The sequence below is a fragment of the Phasianus colchicus genome, chromosome 6, assembly GCF_987193195.1.
Source record: "Phasianus colchicus chromosome 6, bPhaCol1.hap1.1, whole genome shotgun sequence".
NCBI classification, from domain to species: Eukaryota; Metazoa; Chordata; class Aves; order Galliformes; family Phasianidae; genus Phasianus; species Phasianus colchicus.
The window spans coordinates 42,142,116-42,169,572 of NC_143441.1; the positions used below are offsets into that span (position 1 = coordinate 42,142,116).

Here is a 27,457-nt window from a genome sequence, read left to right on the forward strand (position 1 = left end):
GCTCATCTTGACCACACCACCTCAACTTTCTTTTAATCATAAGGCCACAGGTTATACAAGATGAACAGAGCATAAAACAAACATACAAAATACATGCACGTATAACATCTTGCAAAATTCCAGGTTTTTTTCTGTTTGTTTTATTAAAAAAATAAAAACCCTGTTTTTCTCTGCTTTATGTTTATTACATTACCTTTATATAGCTAATACAAGCTTCCATAGAAATATCCAGTTCACCTGGATATTCACTTGCCTTACAAAATATAGTTATTCCATACTTTGACCTTATAATATTTTTGCCAGTATGTCTTTAGGAGGCTAACAACATGATACTGAAGATTTAGAACAAAGGCTTTCAAGATGATTTTTGTGTACTACATTTAAGATCCTTAAGTTCTTCTTTAGAAGGTGTCAGGCAACCACACTATGAAAAATAGGTACTGCTGGTCACTCAGTCATCACATAAATAAAATTTCATAATTGCAATATTAGTTCATACTGGGGGGGAAAAAAAAAAAAAAAAAAAAAAGAATTAGATTTCACCCCTACTCCCTAATACTTACCACTTGCAGGATACTGGATACACTTTCCCAAGAAACTTCAACAATATTATCACCGCCATCAACCATTCCTTGGTAACCCTAAAAAAGGAAAGCATCTCAGAAGTCTTATTTGAAAAGAAGTCTTATTTGAAAAGCAGTAACATTTCCATTGTAATAGTACTCCCTGTGTATATTTTAATGAAACTGTAAGTAAGTAAAAACAGTGAATTAAAAGATAGTTAACTTAAAGGATATAGTGTGCAAGCAAGTATCGTGTTAGGAAACATATAGACATACGTATGTTTAGAAGACAGCAAAATTGACACTATAAACACCTAATTTGGGATGATCCACAGCAGACAAAGGCTTTATCCAATAAGAAATAAATTGGTAATACTTGAGTACTGTATAATAGAATAGTATATGAATATTCTATAAAACTGGGAATCGCTCACTAACGTAATAGGATGTGAGGATAAATGAAACATGGCCTCCATAGAAGTTCAAGTTAAAATAAGCTCACAGGGATTTCAGTACAGATGTCAAAGGGAACATGTTACAAGCTTCTGCCCAGTGAGACTAATTAACTTACATTTTAGATGACTGAGTAACAGCAAAGAAATAGCTAGGTAGAAGATGATTGGTCTCAGATTTCTGTCATTCAACAGATCTTTGCAATATTTTGCATGCTCTCCATACACCTTTAGTATGTATCTAATGTATACACATCCAAAATAGGTGTATTGAAGCTGAGGCATTATTTGTGTAATTCCTTCAGAACTGAAGACCAAGCTGGGAAACTAAAGACACGTAATCTACATAACTTCAATGTATTTATAAATATATGTATGTCCATATACAAGATACATAACAATGTTTTTCTTAGAAAGAACATATCTTTCTGAGAAAGTGCAAAGATTCTCAGTAAAATTTATTCCAGTGTATCCAGCTGAACTTGATGAAAGCTAATACATTAAGTGCAATTATCAGAAATGTATTAAAAGAAAAACAAACAAGAATACAGAGAGTTTGTTATGTCACTCCATACTGGATAGAAAATTTTTACTACTCATCTTTATTTCGGCAACTACAGCACTGAAATACAAGGACAATAAATCCTGAAAGAGTATCATGATATCGCACTTGTCACAGATTAGAGGAAGCTGCACTATAAACTGGTGAAAATACATTCAGTCAATATATTTCCTCCAATTATTCACCTTCCATTCTTACTTGAAAGGAAAAATAATCAAATTGCATTCAAGAAAGTATTACAGGCATATGTAGTAAAGGGATATTATACTAAATACATGAAAATTGCTAATTCATATTTTATTAACCAATCTAAAAACACAGGAAAGAGGGAAGGGACAAACTACCACTTGAAAGTGGTTTTACATTTTGAAGCACAGCTTCAAAAAAGATGAGCTTTATTGACTCAGAATTATAGGATGGCTGAGTTTGGAAGGGACCACTGGAAGTCATTTTGTCCACCTGCAGTCAGTTCCAACTTCAACCAATTATTCTGCAATTTTGTAATAGTTTCTCTATATAGACATGCAATAACAAGGGCTTTATTAATGATTTCCCCAACTGCAGAGCAAAGAGAGGGAGCTTTTGGAACAAGCTAGATTCATTTTTGCTTTGTTTACATTAGCTTTTATTAACTCAGTTCTGCTTCTGCTTGATAAGTGGTGTGCTTAAGCTCACTTTAAACAGTTTGACTACAATTTCAATTCAGTAGGCAGATGCAAACGACACAGAAGTTTTCAAATAAAGCTTCCTAGAAAAGGTATAAAGAAAAAAAAAAAGTATTAATAAAAACATGATTTCCATTTACTAGTTTATTTAAATGCTGATGCCAACTTGAGGTCTGAGCAATTCATTTTAAAGGTAGAATTCAAGTTGAAGTATTTCATCAGTACAGCAAGCATCATACTTGAAAAATAACCCTTTTATGTTTCCTTCCTCTATCCAACATCTGAGATTTCAAACATTCACAAGATATATACACATACACCATAACTTCTGGAGAGAGGAGGAGACAGTAAGCACTGCTTCTCATCTGAAGACAACAAAAACTTCTGGAAAAGAGCAATCTGTTTTCTGATACCTTTCATGCAAGACATCCAGGGCTTCAGCAGTTATTTAAATTTCCTTACTGAGCTTTTTTGGTTATTACTCAATAACATAAATTACTATTATCACTGAGGGCACAAACCATCACATAAAAGACAATTTTTTTCCTCACAGAAATCAATGGCTGCAGTACCACCACATTTCTAACACTGGCCTCTAGAGAAAAAGACCCCTAAAAGCCAGGTGAACAATCTAAAAGTTCCATAGCTTAGTGGTAAGAGCGTGCATCCATGGGGAACTATGTGCTTCAATCCATGAAAAAGAAACATCCATTTCTAAAAAAAAAAACTGCCACAGACGAGAGCTACAACTTTTATTTCTCATTCTTTTTAAAAGAGTCATTTTTGGTAAAAACAAACACAGACCTTAAACTACTTTCCTACAGCAGCCTGATACTGTGCTTTCACCTCTTCAATTTTCACAGGATAAATGAAATAAATCAATAGGTATTAAAGCTTGAATCCAATCTGGAGGAGATTGGGAAATAAAGCGATGCTATTTTACAAGGATACAATGTTACAATACTAAGTTTAAATGCTAAAAGATGTTAACATGATTGAAATGTGAAATCAGGGCAACAGTGTATAAAAGCACTATTTCCACAAATGAATAGAATGACTTTCAGATGTGCCTGCTTCAATGAAATAAGATATGTTTGTTTGTTAGGGTTCTTTCTTAATTCTTATTTTCATTCTAAAACTAGTTTTAATATTTATAATATTCATGTGGGCTTCTTATTCATATAACACACCCTCACACACCAGCTTTTGGAAATCAAAGTCTGCCTAAGTAGCATGAGAATTCCAGTTTCTTTCAGAAGATAAACTTAAAAAAATACATTTATATATAAATCGGTCTTAGTTGACCGCTTACTTATAATAGTAGTTCGCTCCTACCTCTGAATGAAGCACAGGAAAATGGAGTTTATGTTTTTTACTTCGAATACTGACCTAGTTTTGGCCACAGCTGTAGAAGATGGATGATTTTAGAGTGCAGAAGTTCTTATGAGGGAAGACAAAAGTGACAGTAGAACAAAACAGGTGTACTACAGTTACAACAAAGTAAGCTTCAAAAGGCTTACTTTTGAAAAGGAGACTTTTTACTCCAGTTTTGACTCCAAATAAGAAAACATTTGCCAGTAGGGCAACAAAGACGATGAAAGAACTGGAGGTCATGACTTATGATGAACAGTTGAGGGTATTCGGTTTGTTTAACTTAGAGAAAACTGAGAGGAGCTCTCACAGCAGCCTGCAGCATCCTCTGGAATGGATTTCTGCTCTCTGGTAATAAGTGATAAGATGAAAGCTGAGTTGGGGGAAGTTCACATCGAATATCAAGAAAAAGTTCTTTACTGAGGGAGTAGTCAAGCACTGGAACAAGTGGTCACGGCTCCAAGCACATCAGTGCCCAACAATCAAAACTTCAACAGTAACTTTATTTGTACAACTGACTCTCATTCTCAACATTCTGTGATTTTGATAAAGGCTGATTTAGTGATGGGAATGGGCATATTTCAGACGACAACGTCACATTAGCAAATTCTAGTAATTATTACAGAAGCACGGTACTTTGTAATGGGATTTTTGAAGTTCAGAAAAACAGAAGCACTTCTATGGAAGTTTATGACTAAATACACTCCATTATGCAAAACAGCCTTTAAAAGGTAACAAACTAACTCTAGGACGAATCATAAAGATGATAATTCTTAGTTCAGAGCTAACAAAAAAAAATAAATAACTCTGTCCTTTAAAGGTAACAAAAAAAAACTCCTTCCTCAAAAATATTTGACCCATTTCAGCAACAACAGCTCAAAACTGAAAGAATTCTAGAGGTTGGTCACATAATTAGCACACACTAAGTATTCAAAGCTACTTGCTGTAGCAGGGTAGTACAAAAGAATTTTGGAGCACAGTGCTTTACTTATTTGCATTTCAATACACTTCACATCCCTTTAGTAAATGAATCCTAGGAACAAGCAGACCAAGAAAGATAGATAAATTGCTGCCTTTTAAAGCTAAATTGTATATTTTGCATGCACAAAAAAGACAACAAAGTACTTTCCTATCATTTCTATGATTTTGATCCTTTTGATAAATCACATTAAAAATAAAGTGCACATTCTGTTAGGAGCACTGCCTACTGGATTTTGCCCCATACACTTTTTTTTTTTAATGATTTCTAGTCACCACATACTTCTAAGTAGGTGTAAAGGAATTCAAGTGTACATAGAATGACTGTTTTGCTAAGAAGTATTTATTGAATTGTGTAACCTGCACATTTTAAGTGAAAGTATATTTCAGTCTAACAGGCTCAGATAGTATTCTTGTAATTTATATTAAACTTGTACATTTTTGTGTCAAATAACTGTTAAGATCATTATGTTGGTTAACACTCTTCACGCAGGCAGGCAGTCAACAGGCAGTCAAAAGATTCAACCACAAAATTTTATGTCTGAACAAACTACTGATAGAGAAGGCTTTCAGTACTAAAGCCAGAAAAGATGGCACTAGTCCTACAGATCTCTTGGTAAAAATGAATTATAAAAAAGCTCTTGGTGTTATCCATGAAATGGGGACAACAACCCCATCTACACCGGGAGGAAGCCAAAGAGTTAAAAATTAGTAGTTTAACTAGGCTTAAGGAGGTAATCATAAATTACAATGATAGGGGCCAAACATCTAAATACACAAATATATCAATGAGTATTAAAGTTCTAATTCACCACTGAGCAACAGTTGAGCAACAACCACCTATTTTCTCAACATTTTCAGGCTTATGGCAGTACATAGAGAATTCAATACATAATAAAAAGTAGCTTTTAAATGAAATAGATTTAACACACACCATATAAAAAGCAATTTCCAGAAATAAGTATGAAAATAAATGTTGAGGTAATGACACATACAGTATCTTTTTTATTCTGTGTTATTTGCTCTTCATAATCTCCACAAGTATAATCAGATTACTCAAGTAGAGGCAGAAGATAAATACAGAATGAATTAAAAAAGCCCACTAACCTCATAAACGAAATAAACTTTGGCTTTCACATATATTCCCATGCGTACCACTGCACGCACAGCAGCATTCATACCTGTTAAGAAAAGCAAAATCACATTGGTATTGATCATCTTTGTATGCGTACTGTGTATTTTCAGTGCCTTTGAAAACAAATTTAAAAGCCCAAAACATTAACTCCTTCCTAATGACAGACAATGATCAGCATGTATTAGTCAGGAATTTGCTTAATGACAGTGCTATCAGCCCATGAATACAAAAAGCACAAAACTATTTGCTTTGATGTAGCAATTATCTTAGATTGTCAACTGGGATAGAATCAAAGACAATTATATGAATGCTAGTATGCACACTGATCAGTGATTGAACTCTTCCTTATTGTAGAACAGCATCGTAAAAGTAAGAGCTACTAAACCAGAAAGGGAATGGAAATTCCTGTCACAATTAAGTTTTCAATATGAAATGTAAAACATTCAACCAATGTAGCTCCTTCAAAGGAGAAATTATGTTGAAATAGCTTTTTCCTGAGCTCTCCAAAATAATGTGAATCTATACAGCCAGTGTTCTGTTGGGAGCACAACCAAAGCTCCCGACATTGACAGGTGTCCAATTAAAAGAAAGAAAAAAGTAGAAGTAAATTAATACAATAAATTTTTTTTTTTTTTTTTTTTTTTTTTTTTAATGACTACACATTACTTTGCTTTCTTGAAATGCAATCTCACATGGGAATTCTCTCCTCAAACATCTAATAAATGATTATTAATACAAAGCCTTACACTCAAGTTGAACAATCAAACACCTGATCTCCTGAACACTAATGGAAGTTTGACAGGTTCCCCTACACACGTTAAATGAATTTTTACCATAATACATCCCTTCAGATATTGTGTCATCTCACTCATTAATTAAGTTCACACAAAAATATACTACTTGCTCCTTACACGGACATAAGGGATTATACAAAGCCCAGGTACAAAAGCAGCAGCTAGGCTACACTGAAAGAAACAATCCAGCACATCCATTAAAAAGGGATGACAGAAACATGAAAAAAGAAACAAGAAACCATCTAAACCTGCTGCATGCAGTAATATCAAAGTAACAAAATAGTAGGCGAACTTCGTTGTTACCATAGGCATTAAATGCTCACTAATATGGAAGTACAAAAATAGGGTAACTAGAATACATAACCCGTAACAAAGTATGCCATAAAAATCTATCCCTACAACTTCCATCATCATTGAGAAAGGAAAAGAAAAACAAAAAAAAAAAGAATGAGACTGAGGTTTTCTCAATTTTTTTCAAAAGTTACTGAAGTGGCTTAACATAAAACATAAATAATAAAAAAAAAAGTCTGCCAAAATCAAGAAGTTGTACAGTCTGATTTGTTGTTTGCATACTAGCACTTAGCCTTAAGAATAAAATCCTAAGCAACTGTTTTCCCATAAATTCTGAACTAGGAAGTAATAGCAAGAATTCTCTTACTGCCCCTCAGCCCTGTGGCTGAACACACACACAGAAAAAAAAGCAGTTTTGGAACAAGATCTGGCTAATGCCAAGGAAAAGCAGAGAAATTCTTTTGACACGCTGTGCTGAAAAGAAAGTCAGCATGCTAAATTCCAGATTAAAACAAATCTACTACACACAGTGAAACGATTTTCAAAGAAACAATAAAGAAAAAAGAAAGTAACACAAACACACACCAGGTCCTCTGGAAAACACAGACAAAAACCCTTCGTTTTTCCAAGTTATAAAATGAACTGTCATTGCGCTGCCATTTTCTGCAAACCAAGACAAACACGAGCTACTCCTTTCATTAAAGTCCACTGAGTACTTCAACTCATTAGCTGAACAACTGTTTGTTGTTTTCAGGATTTTTGTTTGTTTTTAATGGGTAAGAACAAGTCTTTAAATTATCCATATCAAGAAGAGTTCAAGAAGAGTGGCTAAAAAGTTCATTTTCTGAAAGAAAGACACACATTGTCAGTCACCGAGGACTACTCAGAACTGCCTTGCTTTAAGAACTTTCTGTTCTCGAGGTTCAGCTCTGACACTCCTCATGTTTGGCACAGAAGGGGAAATAGGAAATAGTAAGGCATGTTCACCTACAAAGACTGTGCTGCCTCACTCTGTTAACTTGTGCTAACTTTTGTCTTTGTTCTCCAAGTATTCAAGCAGAAAAATAGAAAAGGTGTCTGATTCAAGCAACTTGACGTTCTGTCAGCAAAAAAAAGACAGGAAATACAAAGATTACTAAATTACTATTAAAGACATACATTCATCTTTCTACTACTCGTATTTCTGTATTATTGGTCATGTATCACACCATTCTATGTTTAGGATAAATCTTCCAAGTAGTGTATTTTAAAGAAGGGTAGCTCTTATCCAAGTTTTCTCCCACGTCACTTTTTCCTTAAAAATTAGCCTGCAAATGTTGACCAGACTTAACTTTCACACTTGTAAAATAGAGTTTATTTCTCAAAATGAGAAATCAATTAATCCTTTTCACATTAATATATTCATGATATCATCACATACTTTTTTAGTATTTCTTCATTTCCCTGTGTCTTATATGAAAAACTGGTAAGGCTCATAATTTACCTGTCTGAAAAGAGGGCAAAAATCCAGGAAAAAATAGGAGTTACAGACAGAAAGCACTTCCTCAGTACCCACACTGAAACTCAGTAAATTTATGCAACAGACGTTGTTATTATTTGGTGATGTGTGGTTTTTTTTTTTTTCATACAGGAGGAAGATATGGGCATCTATTAGCAAGCTCCTGCAAAAGTGACTAGCATCTAAAGCATATTATGATTTGGTATCTTCAAAATGCAGGTAAAACACTGAAGCTTTAGACTTTTATATCTTGGCTATTTAAATCTGAACACTGCTGCTTGCAGCAATACAAATATGTAAATAAGAACATTTCACAAAGTCTCTGCATAATTTATCTAACAAAACGCTGCTCTATTTCATTATCCATGGAGTCCTACAATAGCATTTATGAATTACCATAATATCTATGAAATGTAATTTTATGCTTATTACTGAAAAATAGATTTACCCAGTTAATCATGAATTTAGTTTTGAGTAATAAATACTACACCAATAAACACATAGGATTAGAATAGCAGCTTCAAAAGTAAGCCACAGACAAAAACATTATTTTTAATAACATAAGAGTTATTCAAATTCTTTCTCAATTATCATTTGCTTTTGCATTAAAGCCTTTGATAGAGGAAATGATTTATTTTGTCCTTTTGGACTCAACAATGTTTAAGCTATCTGCAATTACTCGAATTAATTATAGGAATTATGTAAAGCCATCTAGGAATTTACTGTCTATTCAACTGTCTTTGAAATCATTCGTTTTTCACAGCAGAGTTACAAACAGAACTGCTGAAATTTTTAAGTTATTTTGAAGAAATCCCTTTCCTCAAAAGAATATTTCTGTCCCATGACTGCATCCTATTTCATATACACAAACAGAACTACAACAGAGAAGTTGGAATAAAACTAGGACACTATATCATGTTGAGCTAATTTTTTTTGCTTTAGTTAACTAAAAGAAGCGCTTATGTAAGTAACTATAATACTAACCAAGGAAAAGTCAAAAACATGCATTTTGGTCACACATCAAAAAATCTTTAAGTACTACCAATTTTAAAGACAGGTATTGGCTTAAACATGTTTGCTAAACCATGAAGCAAGTACTTAAGTACTATCTTGAATAAGAAACCTGAGTTAAAAGATTATAGAGCAAAACACGCAAACTACAGGAACGTCTTAACACTATCAACCAGAAAGCCTTTATTCAGAAACAAAAATGGATATGAATTAAGAGACTATATGGTAATGAATTAAGAGACTATAATCATCATACTGAAAGACGAGAAAAAACACAAATACAAAAACTGAACAAATCATTGAAAAAAATAATAGTAATTGGAGTTTTCTCCATTTGTCTTTAATCACGTCACATTTTATTGCAGTCACAGTAACGACTCTATATGCCTGAATACCACAGACTTTTTCTAACAGTAACACCGTATTAGATCAGAGTCTTGTACTGCACAAATACTTACACAACTTCTATACCAGATACATATCTCTTTCAAGATTTAAAAAGCATCCTAACAGTCTACTTTCAATCTTAGAATTATAGATGCAGTTCCTCCAAAATATTAAATGTCATGAAAAAGATACACTCATCTATTAATAACTGTAAGCCTTGACTTTACTTATATATGCGTGCATGTCCTTAAGTTAAATGCTTTTTGCACATGCCTATGTCTGTAGAAACATAGAATCTTATTTTCTGAGACAGATGCCTCAGTGATTATCGTCAAACTACGTTAAACATCAGCAGATAAACTCCACAATTTGGACATCACAAGGGAGTGCATTTTATTAGTTTATTATTTTATTATTCATCCAGCAATCACAATTCATTTTTCCAATGTAACCGATCATGACAAGAGCAGTACATCTATGCTACCATATTAAATATGCCTTGAAACATCATTGGTAAGTCTGAAATGCTTCAGACAGAGAAATGGAAGTCTTTATTTCAGCAGCAACTGTCTATGGCATTCTAGGACATTATCAGGTAATCCATATTCTACCTCCCTTACTTGTTATCTGCCACCACAGTAAACCTCTTACTTTGTCTCAAAAATAACGTGATCACCTTTAAAAAACAATAATCCCAAGTGAGTAGATGGGCAAAAGCCACAAATTCAATATTTCCAGTGATGCAAATCTGCCTTCCATTAGCTTTCAGATGACATGGCTTTTCTTGCTGTAGCGCCATACCTATCACGATCCTAGAACAGGCAGTCTGATATGAGATTGTACAAGTGTAAAAGTAACTTACAGCTGTCAAAATTATCCATGGTACCAGTAGCCAGCATAAAATACTACCACCATACTTAAAGCAGATCATGGCAAGTGCTGCAGTGTGATGACAGAAGAGTGACTCAAAACCCATTTTCAGTTCACCTTTCTGAACGGTAGTCACCATCATTTAGAAACAGTGCAGAAACTGAATCAACTCCAGAGTTTGAGAGTAACTGTCAGAAATTCTTTTCTCTCTCAAGATACTTTAAGGAAGAAAGTACTTACTTTACTTCACTATTGAGCTGGCTAGGTAAAGTAATGCCTGCTAAGTTTAGTACTTGCACACATTAGTAAAATAGGTTTAATATTTAAATAGTGTACTGACATAAAGTAAACCACTAATACATTCTTTAACACAAGCATATTCTTTATGGTGGGGATAGAAATGCAATGACTGAATCATAATAACCCTAGTAGGAAGGGTACACATTATAGTCCTTGATATTCCACAATTAGTCAAAAAGACAAGCATAAAACCTTGCAAGAAAGTACCACAAAAGCGAGGAAGTAGTTTACGCTTTAAAATATCCCATAAATAGAAAAGCTTGTGTATTTTACATAATGCTACTCCTAAATTATTCAAAGGTACAGCAGCCACAAAGGCAGTAACTTGTATTCTAAAATATCAAGCATATTTTGTTCTAGGCAAAGATTTACTGCCCACCTATCTAAATCAAGGCACTTACTGGGATGAAGACTCATGTTTATTGTAACTATAATTGATGCTCTTTCCACTGCCTTTCCTTCTGAGGTTGGTTTGCATTACAGATAATCTGAATATTTCTGATGTCTATCTAAAAAAATCTGAAAGAAAACAGGAGTCTGAAACTATTCTGTTTTCACTTTTTTTGCCTACTTCATAGTTGGTAGTTTTGCCTGTCATACAGTTTTGCTTGAACATGTATCTTCAAAGAGTTCTGCAGCAACTTCACTGTATTTCCTTCTGCTCATAGATCACAACTTCTCTAGCACATTTGCCCTACAGAAGGCAAATGACCTTGACAAAGCATGACTCATCTTGTCCCTTGTCCTACGCCTAACCTAGCATGCAAACAGAACAGAGGTTGTATTTTACACATCCACGTTGTTCTCAAGATAGTAAGGTTTATGGAAGTCAGCTGTGTTGTGTCATTCAATCCAAAGGACCAAATTCTAAAACTACATTTTAATTATTCTAAGTTAGGTCAACAAAGCTGCCTACAAAATATCTTGGAAGCCATCCAGTTTGCTTTGTTTAGTCTTCGCAGCCACCTCATTCCTCAGACAGCAACTTACACTGTTGTTAATCTTTACCTTGCTGCAGTTGCAATCTGGTGGATTCTGGTAGTCTAGAAGCTACTCGCAGATTCTGAAAGTCCTTTAAGTGCCTTAATTCACATAAAGTATTAATCTCTGCTGGCCACTATAAAAAAGAGATGCATCTGCTGATGCATTATATAATCTCCAGACACGCGGAAGCGAGTCAGCCTCTTGCTGAACATGCTACTGCTGCTTGAGGCAATGCCCTGTCACACTTAGAAGTTAAAATGGCGATTTGGGGACCAGACCATCAACACAGAGAAGCTTTGACTCACAGTTCCTTCTGGAATCATTTAGCAGTGGAAGTAACAACACTGAGAGCAAACTGTAGATAAAACTTGAACAAATGTAACCCGACTGAGGAGCAAGGAAGAAGCCATTTAAGGTCATCGATTTGTTTTTTCTCAGGAACTACAATGTTTTCCTCTCTGATTGGTACTAGAGCCCTCGCACTCCCGATTAGAAAGATTCCCGATAATTGCAAGTAAAACCGGGGACTCCCCGTTATTCCTGCGGGGTGAGGGCGGGAGGATGCTTCTCCCAGCCCCGATGACGCAAGGAGGCGGAATCCGCAGCGACTCGCAGCGGATCACGTACACACCGGCGGCGGGGAGGGAGCGCGGAGGCACCGCTCCGTGGAGTTGCCGGCGCGGGGACACAGCGGGGAGCGGGCACCGGAGAGCTGGGGGTGCTGCTGGTATCGCTCACACGCTGGAAGAACCGGGAGGATGCCCCAAACCCGGCAAGACCCGACACGTGTCCACGTGCGGGACAGGTAGTTCTGGTATTTAAACTACCGAGCCCATGCACAAAGAAAAGAGGCTTTTTTGTTGTTTTTTTTTTTACCCTTCAAAAAGCGTGTTAAAGGAAAATTCCTTAACTTAAAGTATTTCCGAAGCACTCTCTGGCAATATAATAGTACTAACATAGTTGTGACTTCAGCAAAGGAAGCTGAAAGCAATCCTCACTTAACTGGCAAAAGTGGAGAGTCCTGCTAAGCCACATGAAAAAAAAAAAAAAAAAATAGGAGATTTAGAGCCTTAATCAACTGAAACTTTAGACTTAATTTATGTGAGGCTTTCTGGTAGAAAAAGGGAAATGAAAGTGCGGGAAAACACGACTTCAGAACTAAGTATTTTGCGATCGAGGCTCTTTCTCTTTTCTTCTAACGTCTATAGGTCTTTTGTTCCCCTTCTTCCCGTGGCTAGGCACACTTCAGGCACTTAGTGAAACACGTTTGCAGCACGCTCCTGCTGGGCTGGAGAGCCAAGCACCACCCGAGATTTTAAATCACGGGTAGGAACAGGAAAACGCTGCCGGTGCCAACACGCAGCGAGAAGCGGATGAGGCGAGGGCTGGCAGCAGCCAGGCAGCCTCCTCTGGTTCCCACCAGCCATCCGTTCCCCACCATTTCCCGGAGTGAAGACATTTTGGTGGTGAAAGTTCCCGGAGCGCCTCTATCCTCTGCCCTGCCAGGCTCGGAGGAGGCCACGCGTAGGGAAACGCGATGAGAAAGGGAAAGACGGATGAGAGGGTCTGCCTGCAGCTCGGAGGCCGCGCAAAAACGGTTTTCACCGGCCTCAGTAAGAGAGGCAGCGAGGAAATAGGAGCCCGAGGACCACCGCAGTCCCTCCAGCAGCCTCTCCCCACGCCGAGCTGCCCCCGCTCCCCTCATTGCCTTCCGCATGGGCTCCCCGCGCTCCTCCCTCCCTCACCCCATCCCCCGAGGGCTTCCCCCACCCTCCCCGCTGCTCTTTTCCCTTCGGCGCCCCAGCCTCCCTTCCACCCTCCTCGTTCCCCCCTGCTCCCCCATAGCCACCTTGGGCATCGCCGCCGCTGGTCAGCACCCCGATGGCTTTCCCGGTGCCGGAGAGGTTCTCGAAGAACTTGGGCTGGTGATCCATGGCTGCGGGGGGCGCGGAGCGAGGCGATGAAGGAGCTCCTGCGACTCGGCCCTGCTGCCTGGGAGTGCGAAAGCGGCTCTGTCAAGTATTTGGCCTCCAATTAATAAATAAATAAATAAATAACGTTTAAAAAACAAAAACAAAAAAACGGTGCTGGAATGTATTTACAAAACGTGTTTCGGTAAGAGAAAAAAAAAAAAAAAAAAAAAAAAAAAAAAAACCCGGAAGCAACGCGAGAAGCCCGGAGAAAGGAAAAGAGACGAAGAAAACGCGAGCGAGATCAGACGTGCTGCACCCACATCGCACCCCGCACCTCCCGCCACCGCCGCCGTTTCCTCCGGCCGCTCCCGCTGACAGCCCGCCCAGCCCCACCTTCCAACGCCCCTCCGCGAGCGGCGGTTGACGGCCGGCTCGAGCAGCCAGTGGGAAGACGCGCTGCCGTCGTGAGCCGCGGGTGGGCGGTTACGTTTGTAAGGAAGCGGGCAGGTCGGGGGGTGTGCACGAGGCGGGGGAGCGGCGGAGGAGGGGCCGCAGGTGGGAGCGGGAGGCGCCGTTGAGCCCTTCCCCCCGCGCCGCCGGGGCCCGGGGTGGGGGCGATGCGGAGAACATGGCTGGCGTCTGGGCAGGGGGAGGTGCGGGGGGAGGAGGGAGCTCCGTCGGACGGACTTCGCGCATCCTCCCGGCGCCGGAGTGCTGAGTAACAGCGTGGTGCGTGGAGCCGCTGCCGGGGGGGCCCTCCTGTGAAGAGCTCTCTCTCGGGCCCTCCCGCTGTCAGGGCTTATCTCTGCGGGGGGAATCCCCTTTGCGAGAGTCAGCCTTCCCTTCCCAGCCCTTTCCCATTGCTTAGGTTACTGCTCGGCTCCTCTAGTGCTGCGGCGCTTTCTGTCTCTCGCTTGGCTGCTGCTGAAAAGACTCAGCTAGTGAGGAAAGCAGCTTTGGCTGAAGGAGCAGAGGAGGTTATTTCGGCCATGGTGTGGCACAGCTTATGTCACAGGGCCTCGTCTGTGTGCAGCATCTATAAGCACTGCAGGCATTCAGGCACACGTAGGAAAAGGAAATCCCTGTCTACAAGTATTCACAGCTTGGAGACACATGTTGAGTCTAAGGGAGGAGGAGAGGCAAAGCAAATGAGAGAAACTGGATGGAAGCCCTGTCCTGCCATACCTTTTGTTCTGCTTCATTGTGCGATGTGGCATGTGTCACAGCAGAAACAGACCCTTGTTTTATTAAGTTTATTAATGTGCTGTTCCAGAAACAGTTCTTTGTGGAATAAAGAGAAACGTAAGTAAAAGCATTTGCAGAATCAGGAACTAAGTTACTTGACCAAAATTACAAAGTCAGGGAGAGTCAGGAACAGAAGCAACATGCTGACTCAAGTTTTATACTTTAATTGCTGTAATAATTATTGTTTTGATTCAACAACTACATCACATTAAACAATTCTTACTCAAAAAATACGTGTTCTCATCCTGTCAACTTTCACACAGTCACAGGCATACATACAGTCATTTGAGTAGTTCAGTCAATATTACTCAGAGATAAATGCTTCCAGAAACTGTACGTGCAAAGAAATGTCTATGCCTATTATGTGGGCAGTTCTATATTTGCAAATCTCAGAGGCTAAGACGAGTGTGTCGACAATGGAAAAGACACATTTCCAAATAGCTTGCATACTTTGAGTGCTTTTTTTTCTACAAGTAGCTGCACTAGTGATAATGTAGGGAATGTATTGTGTTGTTTCCCTGTATTTGAAGATATCCCCAAGTAACAAACTGTAATAACAAAGGTAAACTTCTTCTTGTAGAAATATATAACACCTATAAAGTCCCACTTTGAATGACTTCAATATGAAATGAAATTACATCAATTTATTTAAGGGTAACTCTGGAAAAGCTAATTAATACTTATACACTGCCTCTAATATCAATTGGAATTAGGCCAATATATACTTTTATAGCAGCTGTTAATAATTTCTCATCTGAGCAATACTTTGAGGAAGCTTTGCAGTGATTTGCTTTGGTACAGACACTTAGCTCATCTTTAGAACTGACTTATTTTACTCAGTTTTATTAAACCATTTACATTTGGTCTTGAACTAGACATGTCCCTTTTACTTCCAAGTATACCTTTGGTGCTATGGAGCTATGTTTTCTGAAAGTACTTTTTTTTTTTTTTTTTTTTTTTTTTTTGCCGACTGCTCTATGGTTCGTAAAAAATTTTGTCCTTATAACTGATGCAATTGTTTTCCCACCTGTCTAATTAGGATATGTCCTACAATTTCACTGCTTTTAGCATTTATTACAGCTATCATTGTTCTTTAGGACAGCTCTCAGGAGAGAACTGTATTTTGACTGTGTAAAGGCTAATGACAGAGGTGGGAGGAAGGAAGGGATGTCGAACTGTTTGTTCTCAAAGCAGTTTTGATGTGCTTAAATATCTTACGGGGCTACAGTTGCCAGCACTGAATTCTTGGCTTGAATATTGAAGACTGTTAGGGCAAACAATACTGTTTAACCTTGTGGGATACAGTTGCAATGCAGTTGGGTACAGGTGCATAAATCATACTGACACTAAGAAAATAGACTTTTTGAGATATTCAAACTGATAATAAAAAATATATATGAATAAAACATCAGCAGCCAAGTTGCACACTGTGCATTAGGTGCTCTAATTTTCCTCTTACTATAATACCTTATTCAGTCACTTTATACAGGATAGGAACAGCATGGGTGGATTTCAACTGTTCCCTGATACTCTCCACTGCAGATAGTATACTGCATCCTTCTTATGCCTGTATGTTCCCTGTGCTCCATCTAGATCAAAGCTATCCATCCATCACAGAATCACAGAATTGCCAGGGTTGGAAGGGACCTCAAGGATCATGAATCTCCAACCCCCCTGCCACATGCAGGGCCACCACCATTCCACCTAATGCTAGACCAGGCTGCCCAGGGCCCCATCCAATCTGGCTTTGAACACCTCCAGGGACGGGGCATCCACAACCTCTCTGGGCAGCCTGTTCCAGCACCTCACCACTCTCTCCGTAAAGAACTTCCCCCTGACATCCAACCTATATCTCCCTTCCCTCAGCTTAAAACCATTTCCCCTTGTCCTGCTGTCACTCACCCTTTCAAAGAGTTGATTCCCCTCCTGTTTGTAGGCTCCCTTTAGGTACTGAAAGGCTGCAATGAGGTCACCCCGCAGCCTTCTTTTCTCCAGGCTGAACAAGCCCAGCTCCCTCAGCCTGTCCTCATAGGGGAGGTGCTCCAGTCCCATCTTTTAATCCATCTTTTAATCCTCAAGATTGTTTAGCTACAACTGTTGTTAACTTAACAGTATTTTTCTACAAGTTATTTCCTTCGTAATGGACTAAGGAGAATCTCCGTCCTTTACTGGATGTGGCGGGGAATGTGGCCACTGAGGATAAAGAAAAGGCTGAGGTTCTCCATGCCTACTTTGCATCTGTCTTTAAAAAGTCAGAGCAGTTATCCTCAGGGTACTCTACCCCCTGACCTGTAAGTGTGAGATGAGGTGCAGAATAAACCCTCCGTGATTCAGGTGGAAACTGTTAGAGACCTATTACTCCACCTGGACTGCCACAAGTCCATGGGGCCAGATGGGATCCACCCGAGGGTGCTGAGGGAGCTGGTGGAGGTGTTAGCCAAGCCACTTTGTATCATCTATCAGCATTCCTGGTCAACTGGAAATGTCTCAATGTAACCAATTTTATTTATTTATTTATTTTACCAATGTAACTCTCATCTACAAGAAGGGTCATAAAGAGGATGTGGGGAACTACAGGCCTGTTAGCCTGACCTCTGTGCCAGGAAAGGTTTTGCAGCAGATTATCCTGAGGGAAATCACACAGCATGTGCAAGACAGCCAGGAGATCAGGCCTAGTCAGCATGGGTTCATGAAAAGCAGGTCCTGCTTGACCAACCTCATCTTCTACAATCAGGTGACCCACCTGGTGGAAAAGGAAAAGGCTGTTGAGGTAGTCTAACTAGACAGTAGATACAATGTTCTTCTGGAGAAGCTGGCAGCCCATGGCTTGGGCAAGTACACTCTGCTGGGTAAAGAATTGGCTGGATGGCCAGGCCCAGGGAATGGTAATATATGGAGTGACATGCAGCTGTCAACTGGTCATGCGTAGTTTTGCTCAGGGATGGATATTGAGGCCTGTTCTGTTCAATATCTTTATTGATGACCTGGATGAGGGCATTGAGTGCATCCTTGCAGATGATACCAAGCTGGGAGGAAGTGTTGATCCACCTGAGGATAGGAAGGCCCTGGACAGGTTGGATAGCTGGACTGAGGTCAACGGGGTGAAGTTTAACAAACCTAAGTGCCAGGTCATGCACTTTGGCCACAACAACCCCAGGCAATGCTACAAACTTGGAACAAAGTGGCTGGAAGACTGTGTAGAGGAAACAGACATGGGGTATTGATTGACTCTCAGCTGAATATGGGACGACAGTTTGCCTAGGTGGCCAAGAAGGCCAATGGTGTTCTGGATTGTATCAGAAATAGCATTGCCAGGAGAAGCAGGGAAGTAATTGTCCCTCTGTACTCAGCACTGGTGAGGTGCATGTGGAGTACTGTGTTCAGGTTTGGGCCCTTCATTACAAGAAAGACATTGAGGCACTGGAGTGTGTTCAGAGAAGGGCAACGAAACTGGTGAGGGATCTAGAGCACAAGTCTTATGAGGAGTGGCTGAGGGAGCTAGGATTGTTCCATCTGGAGAAGAGGAGGCTTGGGGGTAACCTTACAGCTCTCCACAACTATCTGAAGGGAGGTTTTGGTGAGGTGGGAGTAGCACTCTTCTTCCATGTAACAAGTGATAGGACTAGAGGGAATGGCCTCAAGTTGTGCCAGGGGAGATTCAGGCTGGACTTTAGGAAATACTACTTCTCTGAGGATGTGATCAGGTGCTGGAACAGGCTGCCCAGGGCGTTGGTAGACTTCCCAACTCTGGAGATGTTCGAGAAATGTTTAGATGTTGTACTGAGGGGGATGTGGTTATTAGGAAATATTGGTGATAGGTGGATGGTTGGACTGGATGATCTTAGAGGTCTTTTCCAACCTTGGTGATTCTATGGTTCTATTCTATCATAGATGTATGGAAAATAATAGAATCATAAAATGGCGTAGATCTCCAAGCCCTCTTTCATGGGCAGGGCTGCCACCCACCAGATCAGGCTGCCAGAGCCCCTCCAGCCTGGCTTTGAATGCTTCCAGGGATGGGGCATCCACTGCTTCTCCAGGCAGCCTGCTAGTGCTTCACCACTGTCTGAGTAAATAATGCTTCCTAATATCTATACTGGATTTTCCATCTTTCAGTTTAAAGCCATTCCCCCTTCTTCTATCACTATCAGACTGTGTAAAAGGTCACTCCCCTTCCCACTTTCAAGCTACCTTCAGGTACTTGAAGGCCAAAGTGAAGTTTCACCAGAACCTTTTCCAAGCTAAACAAGCCCAACTCTCTCTATCTTCCTTCATTGGAGAAGTGCTCCAGACATTCCTTTTTTTTTTTTTTTTCCAGTGTAGAATCACACGTTTTCTTAAATGACATGTATGTACTGCAATTTGTAATCCATGCTCAATAGGTTCATTATTTGATTTTTTTTATATATTATTTTTTCTTCTTTCTGCTTCCAGCTTGTAAATTCATTATTCATTGCCACTATCATACAAACGTTCTTAATGTTAGATATATTTCTATGTAACCTAGCTTTAAAAAAAAAAAAAAAAAAAAACACAAGTTTTTTTTTTTAAAAAAACAATATTTAAACCTCAAAAATGTTTTTTAGTGTTTTGGCATGATCCATATAACTCTGGTCTCCACTTCTTAAATTAAAAGTGTGTTTTTCTCCTTTTATTGGTTTGAAAAATTCAACACTGAGCTAAGCACCACTCAAAATAATGCAGATCAAAGAGGATTTGTGTTATGAAAGATGGATTGTGTCAGATATACTAGGCTTGGGATGATTGAGCTGTGCTAGTCATATATGTATCATAATTGTTTCGTTTAAAAGACCACAGAAACAGAAAAAACTGCTTCAGTCATTTATTTAAGAGAAAACATACTAATTAAATGGGTAATGAATCATAAAATTGACTGAATTATTTCTCCTTTTTTAGGGGAGAAGAATATGCAAGTCTGTCTTTCTCACCTTGAGAACTTCAGCATTGAGCCATCATGTTGTGCCACAGGATAATTTGTAAGCTTGCAGTACTATGACCTACAACAGGTGCGTGTGTAGCTGTGAATTGAGTAGGGCCATGTATAGAAGTTCATAGTTCACATGGAACAATTATAGATTAATAATGCTATTCTCAGAATATGGTGCTGCGGATGTTTTATTTTAATCAGTATGAATTGTCTCGATGTGTTGAGGAGAATTCCTACTACTTGTGATATGAATTGCATGTTTATGTAATTTATTGCATAATATAAAAATATAAAAAATCCTTACAGTATTGTCTGGTACACATAACTTCTTTCTTCTAGATGTGTGCCTTAAATACGTAATTATTAGATGGTATTATCCTTTGTACATTATTTCTGAATTAGTGAATCCTTGTAAGAGCTTCAACAGAAGAGTTAAAGCATTCTCATACAAAAATAAAGTATCCTTCTTTCTGACAGGACAGATTGTGGAAAGCTTCAATGCACTTGGGCCAAAGATGGGGCTGTTCTTAGGAGTGCCCATTTCTGGTCATGTGTGGCAATTGTTAGGCTGTATTATATATATATATATAATATATTTTATATATATTATATAAAAAGTGAGAACTGTGGAGGTCACTTCAGATGAGGAGATGATATTAAGTTCTCTGAAAATTTATTCTTTGATATTCCTCAGAAAAATCTGGTTAGAATAATGCTTAGGCTTTAGCTTCTGACACAGCATGAATATGGAGACATCAGCTAACTGCTTATGTGGACTGGGGCCAAATGGATCATTTGGCATCTTTTCCCTCAGCAGACTTGATGGAAAAGGGAGAAAAAATCTGAAAGACATAGGTATAAATCAGGGTTTTTTTAAGGGAAGGGATGCCTCTTTCCCAATTTATGACATTGGGTATCATAAAAAACATATAAACAAAAAAACAGAAAACAAACAGAATATGCACTCACACACACAAAACAATGACAACAACACCAAAATACCCACAGATGAACACTGAAATGTTATTCTCTGTTATGCTGCTTAAAGCTATGTAGTATTATTATGCTTCAAAAAAATGGATTATAATAAGTAATGATCTGACCTAAACTAATTCAATTGGTTTGGTAAGTGTAACTTCATTTCTTCCTTAATATAATCTCTGATTCTCTACAAATATCAAAATGGCAGTTACCTGTCACAAAGATTTCAATTTTAAAATATTGAATTAACAGGACAATATAATTAAATATGTCAGTCACTCTGAAAGTAATGCCTCCTATTTATTTCCATGGAAACTACAAGAGTACAAAGAGCACACTATTTGACAGCACAAATTCTCAGCTACACAGCACTGTTTTTCAACATATCATTAGCTATGCATTTTCACCACTTATGAAAAATGTTGAATGCCACTCTTGTAAAAATCTGCATGTCTGTCCAGAATGGCTTGGTTTGTCTTTCATGTCACTGTTGCTGTTGATAAAACACAACGCCCACCACATCACTGCGCTCACATCCACTGGCTGGTCTCTATGCTTTCAGCAAGCATAGATGAATGTCAGCGGGTGCTATTTATTATTATTATTTACTTTTTTTCTACATAGAGGAATTCAGTTCCACACCTTTGTTCCATACTTTCCTGCTACAACTTTTGCTTTGTTCTTTTTACGTTGCTCCTTATGAAGAGAGAGCATCTATCCCCTTTGTAGCTTCTATTTAAGTACTGAAAAACAGTGAGGAGCTCCTTTTTTCCACAGGATGAAAATACTTAGCTCCTTCAGTCTTTCCTATAGCCTTACATTCATCTTTGTGGCCCTCTTTTGGACCCTCTGCAATCTATGTCATTTTTGAATTGTGGGTACCAGAATCAGATGCTGTAGTCCAGATGTAGCCTGACAAAAGATGAATAGAATAGGATGATCACATTCCAGTCTCTACTAGTTGTGCCCCTGCGTATCCAGCCCAGAGCTGATTTGCTTTTGTTTCTACAGCAGTGCACTTCTGACTGGTGCTCGGCTTGTTCACCAGGACCCTCAGGTCCATTTCTATAAGGCAGCTCCTCATCCACACAGATCCCAGCCTACACTGGGCTCTTCAGTTATGTCATCCTTTGGGGGAACCCTGCTTATGACAGGTTGCCAGCCTCAATAAAATTGGAAGCTCTAGCGTTATGCATGATAATGTAGGTAACTGTGCATACTTCAGTTATTAGTGATAGCTTGTCGAGAGAAATGAAATGATATATGACTGCTCTTTTTTTCCAAAATTTCTTGTTATTCATTGTGTAGTCTTACTGCTGGATTGAAATGGAATTCTGTATTCAAAATGTCTAAACAGAAACACTAATTTGGATGTTGACAGGTGGAGGAAGAGCATAATTGGAAAAATGAAATACATTCCAGTGTCTACAGGTCACCTTTGTGTCCTCCACAAAATATTTGTGTAGCAGAATGTTGTGAAGTTTTCTTTCTGCAGGACTGAGTGAAAAGGATTTTTTTTTCAATGAAGCAGATTATGAGGCTCTGTGATACAGCTTGTGTGTTAGCAGCAAGCAATTTCTGAGAGAAATTACAAGTGCTTAAAGAAAGCAATAACGTTAAATATTTGCTCAAAATTACTTGCATTCCAAGAAACAGTCTTTACCCTTTATTTTGTGTCATGAATAATGCATAATAGCAAAGATTGATTCTTCAACAGAGTGTAATAATTTTGTGTATACTATTTCCTAGTCAGTCAGTACTTCTTGTTCTTAAGCATATCCTTTGTGTCTTGCTCTTCTCCTCATTGTTTCAGTTTATCTTCCAGGTTTTTCTGTTTGTTTGTCTACTTGTTTTTGTTTTTTTCTTTTTCAACCATCCGTTTTCCTTTGTTCCTTCTTGATTTCTTTACTTACAACTTCCTTTCCATTTCATTCTTCCTTACTTCCTAACACTGGCGGTAAAAGTTTCAGGAGATTTTTTTCTCTGTGGATAGTACCATACTTAACTGGTACTAATTTTGTATTCTTTCTTCTGAATATTTTTTATGACACTGACTTGAGAGCATAAATGATGATGAAAAACATGTAATGTTTCCACTTATGAAAGAAAGAAATAGCCTTTAATAACTAGCAGAGTCATTTCACTTATAAGACGCAAGTCAGGATACCTTATTCAATATGATCAGTATTCTTGTGAAAGTTGTTAGTGACATCTCCTTTCTCATTTTCTTTGAAATTTAAATAGTTAGATTGAATGTATATAATATTAATTTATTGTAAAAATGCATCTATATGCTTCCTTTGAATGCATATATTTAAATTTTGGGGCAGAGCTGCAGAAAAAGACAAGTTGTGTTTACTATTTACAGAGTTAATAATGTTGTAAGCTTTTGCGGCAAATAGTATTCAAGAGCGTGTGCTAGTCAAAATCTCATACTGATGTCTGGCTTTTTACATATTGATTTTTTTTTTTTTTTTTTTTTTTTTGCCAGTAATTGACTATGATTCCTTGGAATACCAGAGAAATCCGATAAGAGAAATTACTGTCTGATAAATTATGCAAGTGTACAAAGTATTTTTATTATATGCTTGAGTAATACCATTAGATTAGGATCAGTATGTTAAAGAAATTAGCATGTTAATAAATTGAATGGTGATTTCAGTGATGAGACATAGATGGAGCATATTTAATGTTTTCAGGAGGAGAGAGAGCAAAAGATGTTTTAATTTTGTCTTAACCATCATATTGCCATCAATAAAAGTAATTAATCAAGAATCACAATAGGATGAGAACTACAATGAAGAATATTCACTTTTCTAACAATTTCTGCCTTGGATGTTTTCAAGACCTACCTTGACAAAACCTGGAATTCAGGGATGACCTTACTTTGAGCAGGAGTTTGAATTTAGATCTTATGATGTCCCTTCCAACTTAAACTGTTTTGTGATTCTATAATTCAAAATTATACTCAATTTTGTAAAGAACTAAGATAATCAGTGCATGTATTAGGTGGATTAGAAGGTAATAATTATTTTATCTTTAAGTTCATTTGCATATATAAGCGAATGAATGAAGGCATAAATTTCCGACCAGTTCTCTATTGAAAAGATGTAAATCTTAGTTATGAAAAGTATTCAGAAAATATTATTTTCTTCTAGTTTTCAAAATTCATTGCATCTGAGTGCTTGCATGATAAATGAGCTGCAGAAAACAAAAACAAAAACAACACAACAACAACAACAACACGAAAAAACAACTATCAATAAACTACTGCTCTGAGTTTTGTTCTTTATGCTGCTTGTTATTTGCAATTTCCTTCTGAGAATAGATTTAGTTATTTCACTGCAATTCAGACTTTAGCTACCATTGAACCCAATGGTTTCAAAGCCAAATTTAAACAGAAATTTGTTATAAGAAACAAATAAAGATCTCAGTCCAATACACCTAATTAAGCACTGCTTTGTCTGTAAAAGATCTAATATCTTTCTTTAACAGTAATTTCAGGGATTGAAGCACATGATACATGGAGAAACCTTCTCTAGAACAGAGAAAATGTTGTTCATCTGCCAGTACCACAAACTTGGTGTGGTAAAGCTTTGGTTCATTCATTCATTTATTAGAATGATGACACAGATTACAGAACATTGCTTTCATAAGTGGTGTGATAGAGCCACTATTTTTTTCCTCAGGAAGTTAGAAGATCCATGCATGGAAATTATTGACTTCTTTCCCTGTGTTCCAGTGTAGCAAGTGACAATACATGTGGTTATGATATAACATCTTGCATGGAAAGAAATAGTGTCTATTACAGGATAAAAGCGTCTAAAGGGGGGGTTAGATGTATGATTAGGATGCCAGCTGAGTGGTAACTACTCTGAAAATCTTCTTGTTTTAGGAAAGAACCTACATAGTTTTAGAAACTTGGAATCCTCATTGGAAATTTACTGTGCAGCCAGAGGAGTTAACAATGTATCGCTGCAAGATTGCAACTAATGAGTACACAGGGAACACTTAATAGTTTGCATAGAGTAAATCCAAGGGGCTACCTTGATTTCCAGGAGAGGGCGAGGGAGAGGCCGAAAAAAGTGAAATTGCAGTCACTTTCTTTTCTCAAGAGGGCATACATGCCAGGAAGCTACCAGTCTGTACTGCTGTGGATGAAGAAGTGATATGATGTTGCTATAGAGACAGCTTAGCATTGTAAATGAAACTCAGAGTAATTTCTAGAGTACGTCTGACTACTGCAGCCAAGTGTGGAGCAGCAGTGCCTTACATGGTATGATCTGGCACCAGTAACTCAGCTTAGAGAAAATGTGGTAACAATTCTTTTTCAAGAATAACATTGGAGGGAGAGATGTATCCAGCACAAGAGCAGCATTAAGAAGGCATATGGGAGAGATTTGTCATCTGTTAATTTATAATCAAGCTAATTCAATTTTACAACCATTCCAGTCTTGTTGTGAATCATGTCTGAAGAACAAGCTGCCCTTTGATGTGGGTTAGGGCTCCTAGTGAAACTTAACTTCAGTAAGATAACAGCCACTTACCTGGAAGTTATAAAACATTTCTTACTGTTCCTTTTTCCCTTTGGCATTTGCAACAGAAGTTTCTATTTAGCCAAAACATTGTTTATTGGTTAGTGCTGATGTACTTCAGAACTGTTTTTTTTTTTAATCGAATGATGTTTTTTTGATCTCAATAATTTCAGTGATTTCATTCACCATATTTTGAACAGTATTTGTAGCTACTAAAAAATTAATCTCTTTAGCATAAAGAAGAAAAAAAGATTATAATCAGATAGATAACAAAGCCAATGAATAAGGGAAAATGATCTTATAATTTGCATTTTTATAGGTCATTATTTAATTTATTTAATATTAAATGTTCATAAATTTGGTGAAATAAATAGCTTCTGCATTTGTGTCTAGGAATGGAATCTGAGTACATAAGCATGAATAAGTATTAATTATGATTTAATGAAATGCAGGGATATGAAAGACAATTTTGAAAGAGCTTTGTAAGTTACTGCAAAATGCTATTTTCTGTGCCAATCTTGAGTAGTCATCATATTGTTATTCATGCAAACAGAAAGATGTAAAACACTTTATTCTTTAATTTTTATTATTGTTATTTACTAGTTATCCATTGAATTAAGCTTGTATTCATTAAACAAGACTTTTCTCCCCTTCAGTTACATCTGAATAATCTACCAAAATAAATTGAAGTGCTTCTCAGAAAGCATTTAGTGCTGGTTTGTAGCTAAAACCAAACAACCTCTGCACCACAAAACATGCTATGTATTATTGAAAGTATGGAGGCTTTAGCATTCAAAGAGTGTCTACCAGCCTGTTTACATAAGGATGGAAAATCCTTATGCATCACTTCAAAAATACTCTCATGTATTAATTGCGTGAGAGAAGCAGGTCAAATCACAAAATACTAATGTATTGAGATGTAATGAGGACATTATGCTGCATTTGTTTGGAATATTGGATGGCACTTTTTTCTTTTTATTACTGTATTATCAACAGATTGTGTAAGTTGTGAATCAGTCTTGAGCAAATCTAGCAGATACTATGGCCTTTATATTTCTTCCTTTTTAAAATCTTTCTCCTAACTGCCTTTGTTTTGTTCCATCAATACAGTTAATGCATTAGAAAACAATGAGTATTTTTTCTCTTTTGCAAAAAAACATAAAAAGTTTTAGAAATTCAAATGCCACTTTCCAGAAAAAAAAAAAAAAAAAAAAGTAAACTCTTCATGATAATTACACGAGTACTTTTTTAACTTATGTTGCATTTATGCTGTATAAAATCAGAGTTGTTAATCAGTTCTTCATTGCCTAGGTGAAAAACTGGTATCATTACATCTGGTCTGCACTTTAATCATTATATTATTATCAAAAGTTCAAAAGCTACCTGAGGTATTACCCTGTTTCTTCAGAATAGACTTTAATAGAGGCCTTGTACTTGCTAGTCCATAATGTTTGGTACCACGTGGCCCAAATAGTGTATTACAGCAATCTTTGTGACTGTTTTCCTCCAGATAACACATATAGACATCTTAGTTTCATATAGTGCTTTGATTTACCCACATACCTATAAATACAGGGAAAAAAAATATGCTCCCACGTAGATAATACAAGTTCTTTTTGTTGAAAATCTAAAGAGGTTAGAATTTGCCAACTTCTCCAGCAGGAACTAAAATATCTTTCTGTAGCTGCTGCTTGGAACTCATGGCAAGATGCCTAAAAAATTCCCAATCCTGACAAAATCTTTGTCTGTGGCAGAATATTTGGATAGATATTTTAATATGAAATATGAAATAATTAATTAGCTGAGGATTTAAGTCCAGTGCATCTGTTAACTCCTTTATATTACAGACTTGTTTTTCTTCTTTTTATATTTTCTATGTTGAATATCTTTTGTAAACTGATTAAAATGGATTCTGACTGTTATTAAAATATACATTCAGCACAATAATTGTATCCCCCTAAGCTAACTAAATTT

The 27,457-nt window shown here is 37.6% G+C and overlaps 1 protein-coding gene and 1 long non-coding RNA gene across 6 annotated transcripts in view; one reads left to right on the forward strand and one right to left on the reverse strand.

Moving 5' to 3' along the window:
• Positions 1–14,157, reverse strand: part of PFKP (phosphofructokinase, platelet) — a 41,741-nt gene extending 27,584 nt beyond the window's left edge. For all 3 annotated transcript variants that reach the window (XM_031615993.2, XM_031615994.2, XM_090143104.1), the window contains exons 1-4: positions 14,095–14,157; positions 13,711–13,853; positions 5,699–5,772; positions 564–641 (exon numbers count right to left, since the gene is read on the reverse strand). In XM_031615993.2, coding sequence (XP_031471853.1) covers positions 564–641; positions 5,699–5,772; positions 13,711–13,853; positions 14,095–14,096 — 297 coding nt within the window. In that variant the 5' untranslated portion in view covers positions 14,097–14,157. The remainder of the gene's footprint in view (positions 1–563; positions 642–5,698; positions 5,773–13,710; positions 13,854–14,094) is intronic.
• The window catches only part of LOC116244378 (uncharacterized), a 64,580-nt gene continuing 49,610 nt past the window's right edge, over positions 12,488–27,457 (forward strand). For 2 of the 3 annotated variants that reach the window (XR_004170178.2, XR_004170177.2), the window contains exons 1-2: positions 14,165–14,265; positions 19,937–20,046. This is a non-coding gene — a long non-coding RNA (uncharacterized LOC116244378). Of the gene's footprint in view, positions 12,667–13,069; positions 14,266–19,936; positions 20,047–27,457 lie in introns of those variants that run through there. The other variant, XR_016467873.1, reaches the window with a different exon arrangement.